Here is a 20,254-nt window from a genome sequence, read left to right on the forward strand (position 1 = left end):
CAAATGTATGTTTCATTGATTAATGATATCAGAGTGAAAGGCGGTTTTTCTTTGCTGAACTTCAGCTCATTCGCTTGGACATTTGATTGAAGATGTAACGGATCATGAAACCATATAGTTAGCGAAATAAACGTTAGTCAAAGTTCTTTAAAGGTTAAAAAAACGGCATAACTCGCTACACCCAAACTGAGATGACTCGCTGATGGACTGAACTTTATTTTAAAGGCAAACTGAATTAGCTTCAGCTGAACTGAATGTAGATGAAACTCTTCTCTGAATGATGAAACGTGCTAAACACAAGAGTCCAAGCTGAGTCACGATGGGTGAAATCCACTGTGTGCTGAAGTTGGATTAGTAGAACAAACAGACTGTGGGGCAGACGTACGCACAAACCCAGGGGAGACGGAGACGAGCAGAAAGCCTTCACAGCACTTCCATGGAAATGTACTGTACAGAAAATCAGCCTGTCAGTCAGCACGCTGCTTTCCAGAACACAAAGGCAGAAACGCACATTATAACATCATAGCTGGATTACACCATGTTTACCACATTTGATTGCTCTGTTGGTATTTCAGTCCTGGTGTTTGTTTTTAGCTGTGAGTACTACGAGATAATCAAACGTTTACAACATGCGGCATGATGAGAACAACATCAGAGCAGTTCAGAGTTACACGAGTGAAAAGATGCTAAGCTTGTGTTAGCATGCTTCATAGCTACTCGAAGTAAAACATTTTCGTTTAAGTCACGGTGAAAAAAAACAACCAAAACATGCATTTTAATTAACCAAGGTTTTGATATAATTGATTTTCCTCTCCCTCACAGGTGTCATAGCGCTGGTGATCTTCGTCATTGTGAGCGGTCTGGCGATAACCGCCAGATTCCTGTACAGGAGAAAAGAGACGTATCGAAACCAGGAAGTGAAGGGAGTGAAACAGGAGGACAGTCAGGATTTCTCTTTCAACAACCAGACGGACTCACAGAACGCCTCCTGTGAAAACCCAAAGGAGTATTTCATTTAACTGGAGATGGACAGATGACCTGATAATGATGATGATGATGATGATGATGATGAAGTGGTGTGTTTCGAAGCAGAGGTTTCAGGAGGGTCGTTGCCCTGCATCGCCTCAGGACTTTACGTGGCGCTCGGAGCCAATCAGAGACTTTGCTGGAGGTTGTGGCTCCACAGAATACAGAAAGCTAAAAACATGTATTTATCTGTATATAATGTTTATACTGGTGTTTAAAGGTGTTGATATGCTCGTTTTGAAATATGTAAATATTCAAAAGTGTAAATGTGGAATTTGTGTCTACAGCAATCTCTAATTAATGTCACCGTGTCACTCTTAAGGACTTCAGATCTTGTTTTCATGGTTTCATTAAGAGTGTTCAAACTTGTTTATTTCTATATTTCACTGAATGTTTCGTGTGTTTGGATTCGTGGCTGGACTTTTTTTTATAAGGAAAGTAAAAAGGATGTTCACCCTACTGGAAGTTATAAATGTTTGACCTTTGATCAAGAACTCAAGAAGAGTACTTCCATAATACTCAGTGTTGGTGGTTTGTTTATGTGTGATGCCTTCTTTTGGTGTGTTGTGCTGTTGGAAAATGACAGAATGAACGATAAACAGGCTGTTGATCTTTAAAACCCCTTTCAGGCAAAGTAGGGTGAGTTCCTGCAGCCTGGCATTCCCAGACTAATTGGCAAACATGAATCAGTGGGGACAGGCTAGTATCAGCTTTGGTATCTATCAGAGAATGGCCAATAAGTGCCAAAACAACCAGAGCTGTAAAACTTAAGATAACCTTCTTTTCAAAGATGTTTCTCTCTGTTTGCAGAGACCAAACCAAGGGATTTTTTTCAAGATGTGATGTTGTGTTACATACAAAGAAAATCCATCCACTGTGTGCCAAGTGATTCAAACCCCTTAGATGACATGCCATGTTGAGATCATGAAATGTAGTTGTTGTTTTTCTGAACCAGAGGGAGAAGTTTGCCTCAGACTGTGCAGCCAAAGCTCGAGCAAAGATCTCCTGAAGACAACTTTTTTTAAAAGGTCAATCTCAGAGCTCCCTAAAAACATGTCTGTTAAGTTTTTTAATCGAGAATCCCTCTATTTTATTCCTGCTCAGAACAGGCTATTTCTGTGTCTGTAGCTTTAAATATGTAAATGAGCTGTGTCTGACCACGCCCCCTCTCTGGAAGGGCTCGGGTGTCTCTGGCTTTCTCGCTCCATGTCCTGTTGTTTACAGTGAGAAGGCAGACTCAGAAGGCAGAACAAACACCTAGCTGTGGGAGTGTCACGCACATGGGGGAGGGGAAAAACTCCAAACACAGACCCAGAAAAGCAGGAACTTTAATGTTTTTTATGTAGTTAGGAAGTCTCAACCTAACTATCAAACTGAGGGGAATTTCAAGCATGTTGACAAATCGCTACATGGTGTCCACCTGTCTCGAATAACTCTTATCCTTTATGAAATCCAAACAGATGAGTTATCAAGAAATTACAGTCTGAAGCCACCTTTTGAAGTCTCTTTTGCTGTTCTGAAATGGGGAAGATGTAATCACTTAACCTGAACATCTTTCTGATTATGAGGAGTAAACAAACACATCTGCAAGAAGAAATAAAACATACGCGTGCAGATTTGTTTGTTACCCAGACTATGCTTCCTGCATTCACGGAAACACCAGGACATTGTGTTACAGTATGATAGTCTAACTCGAGTCTGCTCACTATTGAAACATTTCCCTGAGTGATTCTCCTGCATCAACATTTGCACTGGCAGAATATTTTACTGCTAACAAGTGGACATTCAGAAGTCAACTCTGTGCATCCTGATGAGCACGCTGAAAATGTGCACATTGAGAGGGATGGGAAACGGCACTCTGGCAGCTACTGGTATTATATTCCACTTAGTTTTTTCAGCTCTGTTCACTTCTTTACCCCTGTCTCTCTTCTCTCCGCTGGGTTTCAACATCTCATGGAAAAGCAGCGATCAATAAATCATCCATCAGCATTGAACGTTTGTAGGTTCCTCTAGCAATCTTTTCAAAAAGATAGTCATAAAAGGCTTGTACAGGTTATTCAGTGTCTTATGAAAGTTTTCTCCTTCCTGCTGTGAGCTTCCTCTCTCTGCTGTCTAAATGTCTCTGTAGAGTAAAGCTTTTAATGCTGACAGCAGCACGGACTCTGTAACAGTGAGGCTGTCTGTCACCTCGTTCACTGCACACAGAGACAGTTAATGTGATTTTTCTTTTCCAAATGCTAATCTCCTGCAGTCTGACAGGTGCATTGTGATTGGCTGAAAAGCAGAGGAATGATCAGAAGGAGATAGAAGAAGTGTCAGACAGACATTTTCTCTCAGAAAATGAAGCGGAGTCCGTCATGTGTTAACTCTTCTCATGTGAAAAGAGAGAGCTGCTGATTGCTGATGACGGGAGAACGAGAGGCAGCTGTTTATCTAACGTTCACCATCGGTTCTATCTGAGTTCTCCGAAGCAGAGAAGGGAATTTAATGAAAATTGCAAAAAAAAACTTCAAAGTGCATTATTCATCTGTTCTTGTTTCCTTTGGTTCCCGACATCACAACAGAGAAGGCCACATGTTGTTTTTTTGATTTCAGAGAGGTTCGTTTTTGGTGCCTTTCGTCCTGCAGCAGAACTGACTGTGTTCTGATCGCTGAGAGGCTCTCAACAGGTAACCTTGATTGGCTGATGGTTCTGCAGACTCGGTGCAGCTGGAGGACACTGAATAACAATGCATTGAAATAAAATAAAAACCTTGATTTTAGGGAAAAAAATATTGGATTTTTGTCAGACAGTTCACTTAGGAGGAAGATTTTAGGCAGCGAAGAACAAGCTGCATTTCACTGAGCTGTCAAGTTAATTATTAGCATTTTAAGCAATCACAAGAAATATTCAAGCATGTTTTATCGAATGAATAAATGGTCAATACAAAGTGTTGTTTTGCATTAGTTGGCTGTAATCAAGAAATCAAGAAAACTACAAGCTGTGAACCGAAAAAAGTTTTCTTGGCGTTGGTCATCTAAGGCCAGTCAAACTATGTTCTGATTTTGGAGCAGCTGAAATTTCAGCACCATCTTGCATCATTTGGGTTTGGGTGTGCTCGAAGGATGATCACAGCCTGATCAGCTGTTCCCGTCCAGCCGGCTGAAATTCTGGCATGATTGAAACGTTGGACGTAGGACTGCATGCTCTAACGCCGAGAAAGCAGAGCCACAAAGTGGTTCCAGCTTCAGGGCTTTTTTCCCCCCACTGATTGGGCCTGCAAAAACTGTCAGGCAGCGTCTGAAAGTATCCTGACCAAAGACCCATTTGGCTCTTAATTTGGAGGTTTCAGCACACAGGGTGGCACCGATCACCATGGCAGCACATTTCTGCTCTGTTAGAGTTGTAACAACCATCTTTCCGCTCGCTCGCTCGCTCGCTCGCTTGCAAAACAACAGCTTCAACTTCCTTGTTCTCTGCGAGAGTTTTTGAAAGAGACTTTATTTACAAATCTCCATCCTGATTTAAAAAATACTCTGAGCTCTCAGGTGAAGCTTCACAGTCAGACCGTACAGGGGTGAACACATCGTTTGTGTTGGAAAGGATTCCCCTCGTACATTTTACCATGAAATTTATACAACCATAATAATTATACCTCACCCCTTTAATAGACTGGGTTACTCTGGCAGTTTGAGGGCTACAGGCAGAAGACATTTAATGATCATCAACAGTGCATCAAACTGTATCCACTGGAAGGAACTTTTTACAAACATGTTTATGGGCAGGAAGGGCAATTCCCACTTCTGATCCATTTCTAAGTTTTATTTCAAATCAAATCAAAGCAACTTTATTTATCCATTAGGAACTTCGTTGCAGGTAAAGAGCCAGTACAGAAACATAAGACACATCATATACCATTTACACATTAAAATTGTGATGGTCATGAAGTCCCTAATAAATATCTTAAAAACAATAATAGATTAAAAGCATTGGTAGATTAAGAACAAATAGGTCAAAAAGTGATCAGAAAGTGATCACAGTCACAGTCAGCCATTTAACAGGCGGATGGAGGTGGGGAGGAAGCTGGAGCTGGGCCTCTTTGTCCTCAGTGGGAGCGCCCTGTACCTGCGCCCTGAAGGCAGCAGAGTGTAGTGAGGGTGCTGTACCTGAGGGCCCTGAAGGCAGCAGAGTGTAGTGAGGGTGCTGTACCTGCGCCCTGAAGGCAGCAGAGTGTAGTGAGGGTGCTGTACCTGCGCCCTGAAGGCAGCAGAGTGTAGTGAGGGTGCAGGGTGTGTGAAGGCTCAGTGGAGATCTGGGTGCCTTTGCTCAGGACTCCGGTGTTGTAGATGTTAGTGAGTGACTGCTGTTCCTGACCAATGATTTTACTGCTTATTTTGTTTTGTGATGGTCAATTAGGTTGCAGTATTCCCCCCGAATAGCTGAGCAAAGAAGCATCATTTACTCCTGATTGCTCAAAATATCAGCGTTCAGCTGATGGAAAAAAAGTGAAAATTGAGACCTGATGTTTTGATCTTTGGCAGGACAGTCAATAGGAAATAAAGCTTTTTGTTTTTTTTGCACTATGGGGTGGCGGTTTTACTTCGCCTCTGAAAATGCTCGAGTTTGTTCAGTTTGGATGTTGTGCTGTTTAACATCTGTGGATTATATAAGTGTGAGTGACATGCCATAGAAATATACATGTTCTAGTTGATCGGTTTTCAAGTTAATCCTGTGTGATGAAGCACTGTTGTCCTGCTGGCGAATTGATTTGTCCCAACATCTGATCATACATCTGATGGCCTCTGAAGGAAGCTGGCGTGTCTCTGACACGAAATAAAGATTTGCATTTGTTAAAGTCGGGATTCCTTTCAGAGAATTAAAGCCCACACTGAGCTCTTTTGTCTCTTGGTGAAATGAAGCTGACACACAGCAATAATTTCTCAACAAAAAATGTGCATACATTTACATCTTTTATGTTTGTTCTTCAGATGGCAGTGTGGGAGGATACACATCCATCAGCTCTGACATCTCTGATGGCTGTTAACATCCTGCAGGCCAGAGATGAGGAAGGGAAATGTGTAAAAAGCTGTGCGCCACCCAGGAGGGAAAGGATATCAAAGTGATTGTGCGTCAAGAGCCACTTAGCCTCCGTGCTCGTTTAAACACTCCAGATGATTCAGCGGCCTCTGATCACCGAGTCCTGTTTGACTCATTTAACTCTCATATTATTAGTTCTGATTGGAGACGAGCTGTGAAGCAGTAAACTGACAGCGGCGTCAGTTATATCAAAGAGGAAAAAACTCCCACCGTCACGAAGAACAACTAATCTACCGCCGGCGTTAATTTAAATGAGATTAAAAAAAGGATTGAGTCTCGTCCGTAAAGCGTACGGTTCATATCGTTGACCCAGTTAATCCCATCGGTTTCCCATATTTTCAACAGAGACAGAAATCTTCTCTGTGCATAGGTTAGTGAAAAAAGACTTTGATTTGCTGATCTGGATTTATTGATTTATTGATTTATTTGTCAGTGCATATTAATGAACAGCTTATAGCAGAAGTGCTAGTTTCCATGTGTTGTCTCCAGGCAGGTAACAGAGAAAGACACATTACAAATAAAATACAAATACATATGTGCAGTTTACTTCTTTATGGTAAATGGTTAAAAGGACTTGAGTTTGTACTTTTCTATTCTACTCTTCTGACTCACAGCTCGTTCACACCGCAGGTCTGACCTACACATTCACACACTGGTGGTAGTGGCTGCTGTTTACAGTGACCATCGGTGTATTAACTTCTCTCGTTGTTACACACTCGTACATCGGTGACAAAGCAGTGGGAGTTAATTCAGGGGTGAAGTGTCTCGCCCCAGGATTCGGTTGCTGCAGGAGCTGGGGATCGAACCCCCAACCTTCCAATTCAGAGACGAATTCAGCCGCTCCTTCTTTGCATTGAAAACAAAATTATTTTAAAAAAAAACCAAAATGTACAAATGTTCACTGGAGGAGTTGTGCTGGTTTGTGCATGATTTTCATTTGCATAAAAATGTGTAAGCCAATTTATAAAAGACTGGTAGAACACAAACACACTGTGTTTAGAGATAACATATTGAACCCTGCACTAGTTTCACTTGGTGTCAGGGGGAAAATCACTTTTAAAGCTGTACTATATGACGGTCAGAGAAGATATCCAGTAAACTTCATCAACAGACTCTATAAGACCAAAACAACGCTTTTCTTCGACCGTCCCTCCCTCCCACCTTCCTGCTTCCTCTCCTCCCCCACTCCTCCCTCAGTGACCACGACCGAGAGCAGCCGTTTGTCGGACTGATCTCCAGTCAGATATAAAGTCAAACGCAGCGTTTGGTGTTCCTTCAATTTCCAAATGAAATACACTTTTTCAAATGACCATGTTGTGTCTACAGCTCTTAATTTGATCATAAATCTGTTGTGATTTACATCAAATGAAATAATCCTGTCGGTATGGGTCACACACTGCACACACACTGTCAGCAGTGTCGAGACTTCCTGTATTCTTTCCAGAGAATAATTTTATCTCATGTGTCTTTCTAAGTTGGCTGTGTGTATTTTCTCTAGAAGATTCGTCATGTTCGCTGCTGACAGAGATTTGACAGCAGGAGGGATTAGACAGAGAGACGTGCAGCATTCTTCTAATCATTTCAAGCAGTCCTGTTTCTCATCAATGAAATCTGTCACGTTTTCAATCAAGAATGACCAACATCTCCTTCAACCTCCCCTTCTCTGCTCATCTCTTTCTTCTCCCTCCTCGTGGCCGGCAGCTCTCTATCACATTATGCAGATGATGGTGTTGTTTACCTTGCAGGAGAAAGTCGAGCCTCTCATCGCCGGCTTCCCACAGATGATAAAACACTGACTGATACTCATCACTCGCCTCCTTGTGCCTGTAAGTTATCCAGGTTTTATTTATGAACTGGGTGGGAAATGTGGAGAAATCCTTTATTGTCTCAGACGAGGAGAAGTTAACTCTTTAAATCGTTAAACAAATAAACCCCCAGGGAAGTTTCAATTCGTCCAAAACATTGACAACTGGTCATGTAATCATGACAGGTCTTAGTGGCACTAAATAAAAAAACGAAGCAGATTCTGGAAATGGTGTTTTTGTACATTTTCCCACACAGTGAACTCAGTCTGAGTACAGAGTCTGCTGTGTCTTCAGTACATCTTATAGCCCACTTTAGTGTCCCTGTTGCCGTGGTATTACTGTAGAAAATGATCCTCCTCTATATCACAGCGAGGACTGAAATGTCTAATAGAATTCCCTGTCTGTCTGCTTCCTCTTTAAAGTCTTTGTGCTTGAGTGTCTGGCTGATTTAATCAAATCACGCTCGAGGGTTCTTCACAGTGTAGGTGGGCTGAATAATCAACTCTGGGTAGACAAAACGACTCGTCCGCTTAGAGAAAGGGAAAAAAGCCCGTACATGGAAATAACTCCTGAACTCCTTCTGTGAATTAGGATGGGAAGTGGGGATCGGATTCAGGTACTTCTAGTTTCCAAAAGCTAAAAAAAAAAAAAAAGACGTGTTTATAACCCCCTCCGACGAAGTTATGTGACAAACTGTGTCACAGCTGGAGCTCTTCTTGACTTTAAGGGATAAGAAGTCATTAGCAAACTTCTGGTTCTTTCATTTAAGAAGTGAAGTCTGTGTATACAATCTTCAGATCTTAAAAGACAAGCTCATTTCTCGTATTTGTGCAGCAGCAACAGTAAGGCCAAATGATGGTTGGAGGAGTTGTGGATATAATAGTTGATAACGTTGATGCCCCAGAGGCCAGACTCTCAAGTAGACCAACTCCCCGAACGTTGAGCGAGGGGATCCGGCACTACGATCACCCAGATGTTCAGCCACCGTCATCGGACTGTGTCGTCCCCACGACCACCGCCGTCCTCATTCATGCACGCCCTGCTAGAAGTGAGGACAACAGAAATGCAAAGAGTACAAAGAAAAAATCCTTCCTGCATATTATCCCATTAACCCCCTATCCCATTTTTTTTTTTTTTAACAATGATCAAGTTCTTTTTCCTGCTCTTACCTAAAGCGTCTCCAGATACCGCTTGTGAAGTGACGCTATAAAACCTTTACATGTCCTTCACATACAAATCACATTATGTGACAAACAGCCTTAAAGATGCATCCATGAGGGACAATGAGAGGCATCGTGTCAGGTTGGACAGATAAGATATTAAACTGTATATGATGATTTGATGATCCCGGAGATTCACTGGTACTCCTCTGTCAGCTGTGTGCTAAACTCAGGTTTAGCACTTAAAGGCGACCATTGCGTTTATTAAAGATGGCTTTCAGATTGGTGCCGTGTCACCTTTTAAGAGATTACCGATGTGAGCTGGATTGAAACTTTTGAATCTTCCTGCTGGCCGACCTTCCAACATGTAAATCTCTCCTCACTTCACAAAACAGCGACAAAAAAAAGTGAGTGTAATTGTAGAACGATCTGGCACATCAATCCGTATTGACTCCTCTCATACCTCTCTGGATGGTTTTGAAGTTTCAGTTCCTTCCCTCTATCTTCTCCCAGCTCTGATTATCAGTGGAACAGAGTGAAGTGACAAAAAGCTCACAGTGAGGAGTTTCTAGAGCTGAATGTAGTTCATGAAACTCTCTGGTTCGCTTTAGTCTGGGGAGAAGTGAAGACATTAGAGGAGCTCATTACACAGCCGTAGAGTAATGGTGGAGTTTCTCTCTCTGTTTTCACTCGAAGCCCCTCGGTTTTGTCACGACTGGAAGGGAAAAGATCTGCTGGTAATTATCGAGCCCACCTACAGTTTATAATCCCAGCTGGGGCTGTGGAGACGTTTCACACGGTGGAGCTTGAATTCAAACAGATGAGTAATTGGATGGCTGGGTTTGTCCGGCTAATTATCAGCCCACCTACAGCGTGTAGGAGCGAGCGGAGTCCACTTTCGCTCCCCTCCTCTTCTCGTTCATTAATCTGTTGAACATCTAATGAACAGCTCTTATTTTTATTCGAGTGTGGGCTTGTTAATGAGATGATCAGACATTTGATGCACATTCGGCTGAACAGCTCATTACAATCAATTAACATTCAAGAGCGTCGCCTCTTTATCCCCGACGCTGAGAGGAAGAGAGGACTCATCTAAAGCCATTCAGTCTGTTTTTAACCACCAAAAAGAAAACTTTGTCGAAACTAAATCTTTGCCCACCAAAGTTCTCAATATATTAAAGACTGAACTATATCACATCTGATATCTCTGTGTATTTTGTTCAATCTTTGTATGATCTTACGTGACAGACGTCCAAACTTAGACTGTTTAAGACAAATGTGACGTCACAATAACTACATGCATCTCCTCCAGTTTGACCCGCAGCGTCACTTCTTCATGACCCACTGTGCCGCTTTATCACATCCATCAATCAATCAATCTTTATTTGAATATTCGCCAATTCATACCATGTGTTATCTCAGGACTCTTTACAAAAAGCAGCTTGGTTTTTTTGTTTAACTTGTACTAACATCTCGACACTTTACTCTCCGCTGTTCTTTGTATCTAACTCTGTGATTGTATTCTAACCTGTACTAACACTTATTCTTCTTTGACACTTTATTCTTTGTCCATTGGTTAAATGTTTTATGTTATTTGTTGCTCTGTGCCCAAATAAAGTTGGGATAGAGGGAGATGGGATAAGATGCAGGAACAAGGGGAAAAGGGATAACGTGAACAGAAGTTAGCTGGCCAAAGGAGAAGTTGATGGATTGTAAAACTCAAACTTTTAAAGGAGTCTCAGAGGTGAGAAGAAGTCAGGATGAAGCGTGATCAAAGGTGATCGGATACTAAATGAATCATTGTGATGTGAATCATGATTGTCTTGAAATGGATCATGTCAGAGTTGCTAAGTTGTGATATTTTCTTTACGTTAGGCCAAATATCTCGTATAGTTTTGTATTGTACATTGTGCATCACCCTGTGATTCCCCTCGCTGGTTTAGACCCTTTAAAGTTTGACGCTCTGATGGGACTTTTAGTGAATATTATGCACATTAGATGACTCACTTGCACTGACTCTCAATGAAGGCAATAAAAGCGACACGCTCCTACTGGAGCTCGACGCTTTGCTCTCATATAAACTTTGAAGTGAATGCACGATGTCTCGCTCTGCTTCCTTCTTGCCATTCTCCTCTCGTGCACTTTGCATTTCTCTAATTAGACCTCGTCCCCCCACCTGCGACATCAGAGCGATTTCACGATGCAACAACTCACATCATCCAGTTAAATTCATCTGCCTTTCTATTCCGTTAGAGCGGCAGATTTCTGTGCGAGTGTAAGATGAGGATGTTTGGGAGGACGTCTTGGTATGAGAAGAGCAACCAAGCGAAAAACAATGCTGCATCATTAAAGTATAGCAGCAGCAGCAGCAGCAGCATGGGGTAAATAACAGGGCAGGAGGATGCTGAATGTGAACATGTTTGCCTCCTTAATCAATAAACATCAGGGTGTTCTGGATTTATTAATGGAGTCTCCTCTGCATAAAACTGAAGATGTTATCTACTCTAAATGATTTGAGTCTGTATTTTCTTTACCTGCTAATCAGAGGGATTTAAAGCTTGTGGGGATCTTAAGAGACAAAGGATCTTAATTAATAGTCGAGGTTCTGCGGTTCCTCTCTTGTCGAGGGTCCGCGCCCTCTCCCTCTCCCTCTCAGCTCTCCTCCTCCTCCCTGATAAGAGCGTGCCGAGGTGAAGCTGAGAAATCTATTTACTGTTGGATAGCGAGGCTGTAAGGTGGCGCGATGTGATAGCTGATATCTGCAGGAGCACGGGCTCCTCTGTGTGCAGGCACACGGAGAGGAGAAGCCTCCAAATGTTCCTTCTTTGAAAGAGCGAGTTCCCCTCCTCCTCCTCCTGTTATTTCTGCGTCACAGATTAGCTCTGTTTCTCCGGGGACTGTTATTTTTCCATTAGAGATTAGACCGGTGTTATCTTATAAAGACAGAAAGAGTCGAGGTGCTGCTGAACCGAGGCTGTGGCACAACACGCAACATCTGACTCCTACCCTGTTTAAGCTTTCTGTCTTTGACTCTGCATGGCTTCAACCTACCTCTGTCTTTCTTTCTCTCCTCGATCTGTCATAAACCCGTCTTCGATCTGTGTTTCCTCTTAGACGATTCAGTCATTCTGCAACCAGTGACAGACGTCAATGTGGCATCATGTAGAAGATAAGCATGATAAAAAAAACCTCAGCTGCTTGTAGTCAGACCAACAGAGCTGGTTATGATGAACTGATTGAAAAACTAAAAAGTTCTCCAAAAGTCAGATCTGGTTCAGTCAGAGCTCGAAGAGAAGGTCTGATAAAAAAAAAATAATAATAGTAATATTTAATGTGATATAATAAAGGGTTAAAACACAATAACCATTATTAAAGGTCACATACTAGATAGATAGATAGATAGATAGATAGATAGATAGATAGATAGATAGATAGATAGATAGATAGATAGATAGATAGATAGATAGATAGATAGATAGATAGATAGATAGATAGATAGATAGATAGATAGATAGATAGATAGATAGATAGATAGATAGATAGATAGATAGATAGATAGATAGATAGATAGATAGATAGATAGATAGATACTTTATTGATCCCGAGGGAAATTCAAGATCTATCCTCCTTCCATGACATTAGATTCATTTAAATCGGAGTAGCTTCTGATTCTGTACATTTATTTGTCCAGCACCCTCTAGGCCTACTTAATGGCAGGGTTGATCATTTCCTCCTGATGCACTTTTAATAACAGAAATGAATAATTCATGTACTCTGAAAAAGAAAAGAAAAAAATCTGTCATCTGTTGTAAACATGTAAAAACTTTGACCAATGTCTGCAGTCGGTACACGTTTTATGAACCAATCATGAGCCTTCCTGTGTCCCTGTTTGCTCTTGACCCCGTGCATGCACGAGCTGAGGTCTGCCTCTGGACCAATGGGGCTTGTGCATGTAAGTGAGGGGGCGTGGCTTTCGAGGGAGCACAGAGGGGGTGAGTGAAGACGAAGCACTGAGGGAATGCTACTTTCAAGATCACGCACGTTTTTTGAAAGTGACCTGACCTGCCCTTAAACTTTGACAGATGTGCGTGCCTTTATGACATCCCTGTGTTTGATCCTGCCTCTCATTCAGCCCGACTTCCCTCTCCTCTTTGCCTGCTTCTCAATCAGCGGGGCGTTCGAGTCAGCACTTCTAAAACATGCTTTGTTGGTTTTTATAAGATACTTATCAGTTTAAAGCGTCCTAACCTTTTTTAGACGAGGAGACATTTTTAGTATGATGGATGGACTTATGAGTCTCAGACCTTTCTGCTCTGAAGCACCTCTTTCTTGTTTGCAGCCTGAGTTCATTTAAAGCCTCAGCTCCCTCAGCTCAGTTATAATGTGATGTAAATTAGAAAAGATGCTGCCAGATGCCCAAATGCCTTTTTGCCTCATGTTCTCCCTAAATGACTTGGACTCTGCTGGGGTGATACGCAAAGTGCCCGCCCGCCTCACTAGCAACGTTTTAAGATGGTTATAGAAATTGCCTGTGTTATTAAATCATCTATAATTATCTCAGTGGGCAGCCGTCCTTCTCCTGCAGGTATCACCTAAGCTGTCCCATTACAGTCGATATCACGAGGCTTCCTTCAGCTGAAGTCTCATTTACCCTGCGACACACGGCTGCAGGCTGACATTTACACGAGCCTCCTATTTGTTGTTATCTCACTCACGGAGACGGTAAAGCTATTTTCTGCACAGCGGGGGCTTCATCTCATTCCCTCCCAAATTACTCTCTCAGCTTTTCTTTCCTTGTCGCTCCTTTCAATCCAATTTTGTCAACTTTCTTGTCTATTTTTTTTTTGGTGCTATCATTAGATTAAACAGGTTTCAACAAGTCGATGTGAAATGATACTGACATCACAACACTAGCGGTGTATATTGATCAATTTGGCTTCAATTTGACTTTTATCCAGGGGACAGGCAGATGAGCAAAGCCCCTCCGCTCAGTGCGGATATAGACGGCATTACTGTGACATCCGTTGTGTGTTTTGGTGCTCGATAAGTCACTCAGAAAACAGTTTTATGAAGCTAAGCTGCAGAGGAAATAAACTCCCTAAATATGACCATAAATCTCTCAGGTACACACTTTTTTTTTTCTGGTGTGACAGTGGGATTTCCACGTCAGAGCAAAGTGGATTATGGCCAAGTGTTGTAGGAATCATTTCTGCCTTCCAACCACACGGACACTTTAAAGGGGGATGTATTCACCCAAACAGCAAACCAGAGAAATTAGTGTTTGGGAACGCTCAAAAGATTAATTTAAAGCCAGTTTGATGTCTGCTAAAGGAAACATAAATTATGTATTTTACAAATAGATTTATGCGAGCGAACATAGCCTTCTGTTATAATTCATTTGTTCGCAGAGCTGCATTAGAGCTGACAGCTGCAGTTAAATTTCCCCACCGGGGCAGATTGTGGTTTTATAAGCGTTACCATCCTTCTTTTCATTTATTGTTGTGAATCCCTGAGAGACTCCAGTCCTGATTAAAGGAAGTGCAAATGAACATGACTCGAATCGTGGGGAAATATGGAGTGGTTTTTAATGCTGCAGCGGGCCAGATGGTAAAGTGTTTTGTTAGTGAGTGCGGAAACGACGGCAGAAGATTGTATCAAAGTATGGCTGCAGCAATAAGAAGCATCCCAGTTCCTCTAATCGTGACCCTGGTCACAAGGCATCTGGTCCGACCTTTACATCAGGGCCTCAAGTCTCTAACAGGAGTCTTCTCCTCTGTCGCCCCCCGGTGGTGGAATAAACTACCAACCTCCTTTGGATCTATGAGGTCTCTTTGCACCTTAAAGAAAAAGCTAAAGTCCAAGCTCCTTTATGAACGCCTACAAACATAATGATGTTGATGTTTTTCTTTGACAAAGACGATGATGATATTTAGGTTGGCTCACGAACTGCTCTGCCTGTGGTCACTTCCTGTCAGCACCCGAGTGCCTGACTAGACTTAAAGCTGTTTCTTTGCACTTATTGACACTGTTTCCTGTTTTCTAGATCCTTGCTTGTGTCGTACTTACGCTCTGATGTATGTCGCATTGGATGAAAGTGTCTGCTAAGTAAATTGTTAAATTGTAGAATTCATGTAGAACTTCCGGTTCTGGTTCGCTGCTCGTGTGGTCGACCGGTTGGAGCACAGAGCAACTTTTAGCGTTATTTAGCATTTATTACGTTTTTCTACCATTTTTCTTCTTTGACAGTTTATTCTTTGTTGATTGGTTAAATGTTTTAGTAGAGTTGCACTGTCGTTATCTGCTGCTCTGTGTGCCCTTGAATGGCCACCCAGGGACAAATAAAGTTTTTTGAATTGAATATTTTGGAACAAATCTTTTACATTCAAAACAACCACAGCCCCACCCACACTGTTAATACATTTAATCAGATTCATCATCGTGACGATATTCAGCCATGTGTTGCACGGTCTGAGCACGTCAGCGAGTCGAGTCACGGCTCCATCTCTCTGTGTTTTCTGTGTAATCAGAGCTGTGGTCACATCCATATTCAGATCCCACCTGGTCCATCCATATTTTTACTCGTCCGTATCGACAGCAGGCAGCGAGCCAGCAGACCGGGTGTTAAAGGTCGGCTGTTGCTTTGAGTCATTACTCACTTGGTATCTGTGTAACACATCAGTGACGCTGTTTATGCCCCAAGGTCAGAGCACAGTGATGGATTATTAGTTTACCGGGCTTTGAACTGCACAAGACAGATTCAGTAAATCAGGGAGAGGCCGTTTTCTCTGCAAACTTTCTCTAACGGAAACATCTGAGTGGCACGATGATAAATGACCACCGTGTCCTCCAGAGTGGGAACGATGAGGCGGAATCACTCTGACCATCATGTGAAAGTGTTTGTCTTCTGTTTGACATCTCTGAGACGACGTGAACTACACACTGTACATCCTAAGAACAGCAGGGTAGAACACACAGACCTGGACTCAGGGGAATAAATACTTTGAGTGACTATCCATTAAGCATGGTGGTGCGTTTGCTGTGTTAAATCAGGAGCGGGTGCCATGGAAGAAATACAAATGATAGGAGCACAAATAGACAAACTTTAATTTATGTTTAAGCAACCCAGTCTCACAGTTTGCGTACAAATAACACAACATTGTAATGTTTCTGCAATGCATACGCCAAATTGCAATTTTGCGTGCATATAATACGCCTTGCAAGACATAGCGACTGGTTAAGGTTAGCCTAGCAACAAATACCAACTGGTTAAGGTTAGCCTAGCAACACATACCAACTGGTTAAGGTTAGCCTAGCAACACATACCAACTGGTTAAGGTTAGCCTAGCAACACATACCAACTGGTTAAGGTTAGCCTAGCAACAAATACCGACTGGTTGAAGTTAGCGTAGCAACACATACCAACTGGTTAAGGTTAGCGTAGCAACACATACCGACTGGTTAAGGTTAGCGTAGCAACACATACCGACTGGTTAAGGTTAGCCTAGCAACACATACCAACTGGTTAAGGTTAGCCTAGCAACACATACCAACTGGTTAAGGTTAGCCTAGCAACAAATACCGACTGGTTGAAGTTAGCGTAGCAACACATACCAACTGGTTAAGGTTAGCGTAGCAACACATACCGACTGGTTAAGGTTAGCGTAGCAACACATACCGACTGGTTAAGGTTAGTCTAGCAACACATACCGACTGGTTAAGGTTAGCCTAGCAACACATACTAATTGGTTATGGTTAGCCTAGCAACACATACTAATTGGTTATGGTTAGCCTAGCAACACATAGTGACTGGTTAAGGTTAGCCTTGCAACACATAGCGACTGGTTAAGGTTAGGAAAAGGGATTGGGAGTGGTTAAAATAGTTGTCTCCTCCTAACGAAAGTTAGGGATGGGCAGATCACATGCACGCAAAATTGTAATTTGGTGCATGCATTGCACAACATTACAATGTTGTGTTATTTGTACGCAAAACTGTGAGACTGGGTTGGTTGAAGAGATGTTGCCTCTATTTGATAGGTCAAGAGAGACAGGAAGTGAGGTGAGAGATCAGCCTCTGCACACGGGAACATCACCAGATCAGCGCCCCGTTGCTGATGTTAACCAATTGTTGCATGTCTCTTTGGATTTTGCTCACAATTGGCACAAACTTTTGAACGATGAGCTGTTATACCTCAATGCTAATGTTTGTTCTGCCCAGACGTTTTAGTATTCTCGTTCATATCCTCTTTGCACTTGAAAAGGATGTGTTTGGGATTGTTTAGTTTGAAAGGTAAAGACTCACCTGAGAAGAACAAACAGCTCGGTTTTTGCAGTTGCCTTTCTAATGTTCAGCCAATGGTTCTGCTTTACACACACCCACGCAATAAGGCAGCTTGTTACAGAAACCCTCAGCGTGTCTGCTTGTTCGACAGGCCTGCTGCTGTCAGGCTGTTTCCAGCTTCAGTCTCAAGGGTTCTGATAAGAGTTGGCACGTCGCAGCGCTCCTTTGGGCTTTTGCAAATCCAAAAATATGTTTGACATGAAGGGAAGTGTGACTGAGAGATCACAATGGAGGAATATTGGATTTCTCGAAACAACTGAAGAATTGGCAAACATCTGGAGGGATGCAACAAAAACTACACCATCCCCTCAGGTGGAACGACACCAAACACAACGGAGCAGAAAAACAGATGCGTGCAGAAACCCGGAGAGACGAGTCAAATCTGGCGAATCATTTCATTCATCCTGTCAGTTTGATTTAAACTGTTGTCTCTGTGGTGCACGAGAACAAGTGAGTAACCTTTTTGAAAGGTTTTGCCTGGATGATTCAAGTTCTGATGTCCTTGTGACAACAAAGAGGGAATGAACTAAAGCAGGTAAAGAATCAAAGCCACCATAATTGTCGTCAGTTCCTTTTTTTTGTGAGGAGAGAAGAAGCTTAGCACAACGGTCGTGGATTGTACTTTTCTATTATTTTCTAAAGACAATCGATGAAAAACAAACCGGATGATGACGTTAATATTTCTGACGATGTGTCTCCACCTCTTCTTGTTGTACGAAAGCGAAACAAACCATCCATTTCGAGCCAGATTTGGCAGAGTCGTGATCGACTGGTGCAGCCGACATCTCACCTCGTCGGCAAATCAAAACACTCACCCTTAAAACCTAAAAGCATAAAACGTCTGAGGTCCCTGAGGCTGGTAAAGCTGAACAGATTCTCATCAGCTTCTGGAAAGTTTAACGACTTAATTTGGTGTTTGCTGTATTTCCCCTCTTCGTTCCTGGGCATGTACCTATTTGTATGGCATCAATAAAACTAATTAAAACTCAACCCTTGGACATAAATCTGAAATTATCATGAGGATGGAGCCCGTTGTAACAGTCAGACGTTGGTGTGTCAGTTGTGTTTTGATTTCATGACGGTGGAATTGTTGATCTCTGACAGCCATCTTGTAAAGTGTTTAAGACCGTGAGAGGACTCTCAACCTCAGTGGCGAGGTTGTGCAGGTAATATCTGTGTTTACCTGTCCATGTATGAACAGTGAATACAGCGCCACAGTGACCTGGCATTGTATGGTCGATATCAAGTATTGTAGAATCAAAGTGCCGTGTGGAAATCCTCACTTTGTTGTCTGTGAGCTATCTGATGCTAACCAGCTGCTAACAGCGGCCTTCTGCTAATTGCTATGCCGATAGCTTCTCCATCTGTACTGGGTGTGAAAAAAAAAGCAATTGACCTTTATTCTGATGTTAAACTTTGACGCATGTCCAATCTGTCAACATGGAGGAGGCGGAGCTTTTGACCCTTACTTCTCAAATAAGTGGTGAGAATCTTCTCTACAGGTGAGCAGAAGGTTTAACGACATTGCTTTATAACACATTGGTTTTTTTTAATCCAAACAACTCGGCCCAACCCTACCACCTGCTACCAACAATCACACAACCACATGATTCAGTTTTTTTTTCCCCCACATCTTTTACTCTTTATATTTGCATGTTGGTAATAAATTGATTTCTTGGCAATTCAAAGTCAAATCCGTTCCCAGAAACCGAAAGATAAATTCATGTGTTGCTCACTTAGGCATGATCAGACCAGCTGCAGTCCTATCCTCCGTGTTTTAGAGCAGTATTTTTCATTTTCCATTGGTTGGTTTCTGGCTCCTCCAATCCATAGAAACGATGGAAAGCATCAAAGCAGATGGCACAGATCAGACATACGTTCATTCAAAATCACATTCAGCACAAAATCCAACATCTGACGCCACACTACTTCCTCCGCCTTGATGAAAAGTGTCATCTATTTAACATTTATCTATTATCTCCTCTCTCTCTCTCTCTCTCACACACAAACATGCACGGCTAAGTGGAGGAAATACATTCTCATATGGTTCAAAGGAAACACCTGCAGTTGTAATGAGATTTGCTCCTCGTACATTTCAACATCATTGGCTTGTTTAATCCCTCTCCCTGCAGAGACTGGCGGTGAGTCATTTCATTATAGTACATGAGCTCTGAGCCAGCCTGACGTTTATAGAAGCCACTAAACGTTGACACAGAGGTCAGTAAAAACCTCCCTGTTTGTTCCATTTTATTGTCCAGTCTGTGTGCTGCTGGCAATATCTTCTCCTGTCAGGACACTAGTATAATACTATTCATAAAGTACCAGTATAACTTCTCTCTTTTGTCCGGCCTTTATTTACAATAAAAGACTAAATTAAGTTTGAATGCAAACCTGCTTTTATTTTGTTTTTTATTCTGTAAACAACACTGAATAGTTTGTCACATATAGGCCTATAAAACATACAAATAACAACGACCACAGCACTACAAATAAAGTTTAAGTGTACTACACAACAAAGCAATCACAAGAAGAATAAGTGTACAAATAAAACAATGAGTAAATAAAAACAAATAACTGAAACAGCAGCAGTAGAGATGATCTTCAAGTAAGTGCGACGTTCTCATCCTCCAAAAAAGGTTTCACAAACTGTTGACTTTTCCCTCTGACATATATGTAGGTCTTTCCGATGCAAGTCAGCCAACGCTGATCTTTTAGAACTGACACCCACATTTTCAGGGTATATACCCAGAATATAAAGTCTTTCATGCAGGGGAACATTCATACCCACTATCTGGGAAATGGCCCCCATCACACTCTGTGAACCGGTGGCTGAACATTAGAAAGGCAA

At 42.1% G+C, this 20,254-nt stretch overlaps 1 protein-coding gene across 1 annotated transcript in view; it reads left to right on the forward strand.

Annotated features, from left to right (window-relative positions):
- The window catches only part of LOC306827296 (contactin-associated protein-like 4), an 85,845-nt gene extending 83,583 nt beyond the window's left edge, over positions 1–2,262 (forward strand). Inside the window, exon 24 of the mRNA XM_079349003.1 lies at positions 823–2,262. Within this exon, the coding sequence (XP_079205129.1) occupies positions 823–1,019 (197 nt within the window). The 3' untranslated portion in view covers positions 1,020–2,262. The remainder of the gene's footprint in view (positions 1–822) is intronic.
- The last annotated feature ends 17,992 nt before the right edge of the window (positions 2,263–20,254 follow it).

This window comes from Symphodus melops (genome assembly GCF_947650265.1).
Source record: "Symphodus melops genome assembly, chromosome: 7".
Classification (NCBI taxonomy): domain Eukaryota; kingdom Metazoa; phylum Chordata; class Actinopteri; order Labriformes; family Labridae; genus Symphodus; species Symphodus melops.